Consider the following 7,045-nt stretch of genomic DNA (forward strand, 5'->3'; position numbering starts at 1 on the left):
CACTCCAACAACGTAAACTGAGACGGGAAGTAGCATAAGCACAAAGAACACAGGCCTATGAAACCACAACATATCACCTTGCTTACAGTATCACCACATATCACCTTGCTTACAGTATCACCACATATCACCTTGCTTACAGCATCACAATATATCACCATATATCGAATCATGACCCCTGTATCATGATACGTATCGTATCACCAGGTTCTCACCAGTACACAGCCCTGATCTTTACCTGAGTCCAGTTCTACGAGTCTGCATATAGACAGGAGGTTGATCAGCTGGTCCTCTGGTGCGGCCATAACAACCTGGAGCTGAACACGCTCAAAACAGTGGAGATGACAGTGGACTTCAGGAGGAGTCCCCAACACTGCCCCCCCCCCACCATACTGAACAGCACGGTGTCTACGGGGAAACCCTCCAGATTTCTGGGTTCCACCATCTCCCAGGACCTAAGGTGGGCATCCAACATAGACACAATCCTCAAACAGACCCAGCAGAGGATGGACTTTCTCCACCAGCTCAGGAAGTTCAACCTGTCTCAGGAACTGCTGATTCAGGTCTACACTGCAATAGTCCAGTCTGTCCTCTGCACGTCCATCACTGTCCGGTTTGGATCGGCCACCGAACAGGACGGGGACAGACTACAATGGACAGTTAGGTCTGTAGAGAAAACCACTGGTGCCAACCAACCTGTCCTCCATTCAGGACTTACACACCTCCAGACTCAGGAAACGGGCAGGCAACATCACTGTAGACCCATCACACCCTGGTCACAGCCTGTTCCAACTCCTCCCCTCTAGGAGGCGCTACAGAGCACTGTACCCCAAACAACCAGATATAAAAACCGCTTCTTTCCACAGGCTGTCATTCAGATGAACACTTAACGCTGTCAAATACCCACCATGTAGTATATACTGTACTGTACATGTAGTATATACTCTACTGTACATGTAGTATATACTGTACTGTACATGATGTATATACTGTACTGTACATGTAGTATATACTCTACTGTACATGTAGTATATACTGTACTGTACATGTTGTATATACTGTACTGTACATGTTGTATATACTGTACTGTAAATGTTGTATCTACTGTACTGTACATGTTGTATATACTGTACTGTACATGGTACGTATACTGGTACACTCTGTCATGTCCATCTACCTCAGGCATGTACTATGTCAGTAGGCTGCTAACATGAATTTCTGCATCTCTGATATATTCTCTGTACCACTGCACCTCATCACCTCTTACTGCACCTGTATAAGTCAGTCCTTGTGTATATATGTGAAGGTTGTTGTGTTGTAGTGTTGTTATTCTATGTTAAATACACCTCATCACCTCTTACTGCACCTGTATGAGTCAGTCCTTGTGTATATATGTGAAGGTTGTTGTGTTGTAGTGTTGTTATTCTATGTTAAGTACACTTTATCACCTCTTACTTCACCTGTATGAGTCAGTCCTTGTGTATATATGTGAAGGTTGTTGTGTTGTAGTGTTGTTGTTCTATGTTAAATACACTTTATCACCTCTTACTTCACCTGTATAAGTCAGTCCTTGTGTATATATGTGAAGGTTGTTGTGTTGTAGTGTTGTTATTCTATGTTAAATACACTTTATCACCTCTTACTGCACCTGTATAAGTCAGTCCTTGTGTATATATGTGAAGGTTGTTGTGTTGTAGTGTTGTTATTCTATGTTAAATACACTTTATCACCTCTTACTTCACCTGTATAAGTCAGTCCTTGTGTATATATGTGAAGGTTGTTGTGTTGTAGTGTTGTTATTCTATGTTAAATACACTTTATCACCTCTTACTGCACCTGTATAAGTCAGTCCTTGTGTATATATGTGAAGGTTGTTGTGTTGTAGTGTTGTTATTCTATGTTAAATACACTTTATCACCTCTTACTGCACCTGTATAAGTCAGTCCTTGTGTATATATGTGAAGGTTGTTGTGTTGTAGTGTTGTTATTCTATGTTAAATACACTTTATCACTTCTTAATTCACCTGTATAAGTCAGTCCTTGTGTATATATGTGAAGGTTGTTGTGTTGTAGTGTTGTTATTCTATGTTAAATACACTTTATCACCTCTTACTTCGCCTGTATAAGTCAGTCCTTGTGTATATATGTGAAGGTTGTTGTGTTGTAGTGTTGTTATTCTATGTTAAATATACTTTATCACCTCTTACTTCACCTGTATAAGTCAGTCCTTGTGTATATATGTGAAGATTGTTGTGTTGTAGTGTTGTTATTCTATGTTAAATACACTTTATCACCTCTTACTTCACCTGTATAAGTCAGTCCTAGTGTATATATGTGAAGGTTGTTGTGTTGTAGTGTTGTTATTCTATGTTAAATACACTTTATCACCTCTTACTTCACCTGTATAAGTCAGTCCTTGTGTATATATGTGAAGGTTGTTGTGTTGTAGTGTTGTTATTCTATGTTAAATACACTTTATCACCTCTTACTGCACCTGTATAAGTCAGTCCTTGTGTATATATGTGAAGGTTGTTGTGTTGTAGTGTTGTTATTCTATGTTAAATACACTTTATCACCTCTTACTTCACCTCTATAAGTCAGTCCTTGTGTATATATGTGAAGATTGTTGTGTTGTAGTGTTGTTATTCTATGTTAAATACACTTTATCACCTCTTACTTCACCTGTATAAGTCAGTCCTTGTGTATATATGTGAAGGTTGTTGTGTTGTAGTGTTGTTATTCTATGTTAAATACACTTTATCACCTCTTACTTCACCTGTATAAGTCAGTCCTTGTGTATATATGTGAAGGTTGTTGTGTTGTAGTGTTGTTATTCTATGTTAAATACACTTTATCACCTCTTACTTCACCTGTATGAGTCAGTCCTTGTGTATATATGTGAAGGTTGTTGTGTTGTAGTGTTGTTATTCTATGTTAAGTACACTTTATCACCTCTTACTTCACCTGTATAAGTCAGTCCTTGTGTATATATGTGAAGGTTGTTGTGTTGTAGTGTTGTTATTCTATGTTAAATACACTTTATCACCTCTTACTGCACCTGTATAAGTCAGTCCTTGTGTATATATGTGAAGATTGTTGTGTTGTAGTGTTGTTATTCTATGTTAAATACACTTTATCACCTCTTACTTCACCTGTATAAGTCAGTCCTTGTGTATATATGTGAAGGTTGTTGTGTTGTAGTGTTGTTATTCTATGTTAAGTACACTTTATCACCTCTTACTTCACCTGTATAAGTCAGTCCTTGTGTATATATGTGAAGGTTGTTGTGTTGTAGTGTTGTTATTCTATGTTAAATACACTTTATCACCTCTTACTTCACCTGTATAAGTCAGTCCTTGTGTATATATGTGAAGGTTGTTGTGTTGTAGTGTTGTTATTCTATGTTAAATACACTTTATCACCTCTTACTTCACCTGTATAAGTCAGTCCTTGTGTATATATGTGAAGGTTGTTGTGTTGTAGTGTTGTTATTCTATGTTAAATACACTTTATCACCTCTTACTTCGCCTGTATAAGTCAGTCCTTGTGTATATATGTGAAGGTTGTTGTGTTGTGGTGTTGTTATTCTATGTTAAATACACTTTATCACCTCTTACTTCACCTGTATAAGTCAGTCCTTGTGTATATATGTGAAGATTGTTGTGTTGTAGTGTTGTTATTCTATGTTAAATACACTTTATCACCTCTTACTTCACCTGCATAAGTCAGTCCTAGTGTATATATGTGAAGGTTGTGTTGTAGTGTTGTTATTCTATGTTAAATACACTTTATCACCTCTTACTTCACCTGTATAAGTCAGTCCTTGTGTATATATGTGAAGGTTGTTGTGTTGTAGTGTTGTTATTCTATGTTAAATACACATCATCACCTCTTACTTCACCTGTATGAGTCAGTCCTTGTGTATATATGTGAAGGTTGTTGTGTTGTAGTGTTGTTATTCTATGTTAAGTACACTTTATCACCTCTTACTTCACCTGTATAAGTCAGTCCTTGTGTATATATGTGAAGGTTGTTGTGTTGTAGTGTTGTTATTCTATGTTAAATACACTTTATCACCTCTTACTTCACCTGTATGAGTCAGTCCTTGTGTATATATGTGAAGGTTGTTGTGTTGTAGTGTTGTTATTCTATGTTAAATACACTTTATCACCTCTTACTTCACCTGTATAAGTCAGTCCTTGTGTATATATGTGAAGGTTGTTGTGTTGTAGTGTTGTTATTCTATGTTAAGTACACTTTATCACCTCTTACTTCACCTGTATAAGTCAGTCCTTGTGTATATATGTGAAGGTTGTTGTGTTGTAGTGTTATTCTATGTTAAATACACATCATCACCTCTTACTTCACCTGTATAAGTCAGTCCTTGTGTATATATGTGAAGGTTGTTGTGTTGTAGTGTTGTTATTCTATGTTAAGTACACTTTATCACCTCTTACTTCACCTGTATAAGTCAGTCCTTGTGTATATATGTGAAGATTGTTGTGTTGAGAGAGCCACGAAATCAGTCCCATTCCATGTAGTGCAAACCTACATGGCCATAAGCATGGTTCTGGTTCTGGTTGTACATGATGGTTATTGAGTCATTAATTCCCAGTGTGTCTGCTGCTGATGTGCTTTTGAGCTGGATGAGAGACAAGATTGTCTGGGACATGAAATGACTGTCAGATGGACAGTGTTGTGTAGTTAGAGGCAGGTGTGTATGTGCGTATGTGTGTTGCAGCCTCGTCCCAGCGGAGGAAAGTCGTCCCCAGCATGACGGGTGTGTTGCTGACCACAGGGACGGGACCCTTCGCTCTGCTTCAGGCAAACACACAAATAAAAACATTTGCTGCACCAATCTAAGCGATGCATCAAAATCCGTCCACATTCTGCTGCCGACTTCACCCCGGACCAGGCCGCACGCACGCACGCACGCACGCACGCGTACATAACTACCTGTCGGTCTCAGGTGTTTATAAATAATAAATAGATTCGTGCACGCAGCACGCAGAAATGAACCCCGTAACTGCCCCCCCCCCATTTAAACACACACACACACACACACACACGCACACACACTGCAGAGACGCGCGGTGCGACCCTCCACGTGCGCACGGCGTCTCTTAACGTGAGGCGGGGCGGAGACCTAGCAGCGTCGCTGCTAAGCGGTGACGTCACCCACCTCGAGGCGCGAGGACGCAGACGATACGTCAGACGTCGTGAAACGTGAAAAGTGTTTAACTGAACGGAGTGACGTAGTTTCCCTTCACGAGGGGTTTAAGCCCGCTCCGCGTTGACTGTTGAGCAGAGCAGTTACTACAGTAACCTGTGTGATCCGGTCCTTAAAGACAAAACACGCCCCATCCAGCCTGAGCAGGTCTTAAACCAGCGGCGGGGCTGGCAGGACCCGCACCGGGCTCAGTCTGAGGATTACAGCCGTCATAAACTGTGTAATCTGATCTAAACTGGGACCAAGTGATGGATGGCGGCTGGTCAGAGACGGGGACCGCGCTGACAGCCACTTGGGACTCGTGAGCTAGTTCAGGACATCAATGAGGTTCGTCTTCATCCCTCATTCCCCGGCCACCAGTCTTACTCATGACCCCTGAGCGGTGACTTATCGTACAGAGTCTGGAGGCGGTCAAAGGTCGTCGTTCAAAACGCGCCGCCACCTCCGACTCCCCTGCTCAGTCCTGATTTTACAGGTGTGCGTTCGTTTTCTACACTTACCTCCGCCGTTTTTATAGCACAGGTACGGGAACCGCCACACGTTGCCCAAGCCCACGGCAAAGCCCACACAGGACATGATGAAGTCCATCTGCCGGGTCCAGGTCTCCCTCTCCGGGTAGTCCAGCACCTTCTCCTTCGCCGCCAGGGGCATCGCGGCGGCAGCGCCGCCCGCACCGCCGGTGCACGTCGGGACCGACATCAAGCTGCCGTTGACGGCCGCATTGGCGTGTCCGTTCCCGTTCGGGATGAGATGTCCCTTCTTCTCCTCCACCAGGACCACGGAGGGGTCCGGGTACGCCTGCTTCTCCATGAGCCTCCTCCTGAACCCCCGACCACTACCAGCTAGAACAAATAACACCACAGCACCGACTCCGTCTGTCCACACTCTCCTGACAATTCGTGTCTTTTTGCACTTAGTGGACCCTCTCGTCCTCTCGTGCCAAGTCTCTGAAAAAGCTGCACCGGTTTGAGGGTCGCTGGTTTCGTTGGATTGTGGACCGCTGCGGAGTCTTTCGCGCGCACAAGAATCCAAAATCCTTGGCTTGGATTTCTGATGATAATCAATGTTTAGAAAAATAACAAAACACACAAGCACGAATCAAAGTGGACATTAACACACGGGAGACACGTTCACGAGAAAATAAAAAAGGGAATCAGTGGACCGGGACCGCGACCTTCAAAAACAATCCACGAAGCACTTGAATGTGAGTCTGAAGAATCGCATGGGAGCCTCGGTCACGCAGGGGAGCGGAGCGGAGCGCGGGGCGGCGGGCTGGGACGGGATTACATTCGGTGCAAGAGGACGAAAGTCAGACGTCCCCCGTCTCACAACATCCTGTCGTCCGGTGCGACGGCCTGAGCTGGAGGATGTCCCCGGTAAGAAGGGTTCACCGGTAAACCAGCGTTCACTGCGCGAGAGTCTGCCTGAGTCCTGCCGGTGCGTCCGTGTCTCTGTCAGTGACTCGTCCCGCAGCGACACGGCTTTAAAAGGACCAGCTCAATCTGACCGCTCTCATACGTCACACACCCCTCCCCCCCCGACCGCTCTCATACGTCACACACCCCTCTCTCTCCCCTCTCCCTCTCTGACCGCTCTGTCTCTCCCCCGCTCTCTCACGCCCCCCCCCCCCCCGCTCTCTCTCTCTCTCTCTCTCTGTGTCCTATGTCACGGCTCCGTCCGCTCGGTCGTTTTCCTATCCGGGAGTCCCGTTACAGACACTGATCGTGGGGAGAGAGAGAGAGAGAGAGCGAGGGAGAGAGAGCGAGAGAGAGAGAGAAAGAGAGAGTCCCGCACGTAGCAGGTGCAGCGGGTCAA

At 44.1% G+C, this 7,045-nt stretch overlaps 1 protein-coding gene across 2 annotated transcripts in view; it reads right to left on the reverse strand.

The window, feature by feature from the left end:
- The window catches only part of slc6a8 (solute carrier family 6 member 8), a 114,138-nt gene extending 108,085 nt beyond the window's left edge, over window positions 1-6,053 (reverse strand). For both annotated transcript variants that reach the window (XM_056275165.1, XM_056275163.1), the window contains exon 1: window positions 5,725-6,053. In XM_056275165.1, coding sequence (XP_056131140.1) covers window positions 5,725-6,040 — 316 coding nt within the window. In that variant the 5' untranslated portion in view covers window positions 6,041-6,053. The remainder of the gene's footprint in view (window positions 1-5,724) is intronic.
- Window positions 6,054-7,045: the final 992 nt, after the last annotated feature.

The sequence above is a fragment of the Lampris incognitus genome, chromosome 2, assembly GCF_029633865.1.
Source record: "Lampris incognitus isolate fLamInc1 chromosome 2, fLamInc1.hap2, whole genome shotgun sequence".
NCBI classification, from domain to species: domain Eukaryota; kingdom Metazoa; phylum Chordata; class Actinopteri; order Lampriformes; family Lampridae; genus Lampris; species Lampris incognitus.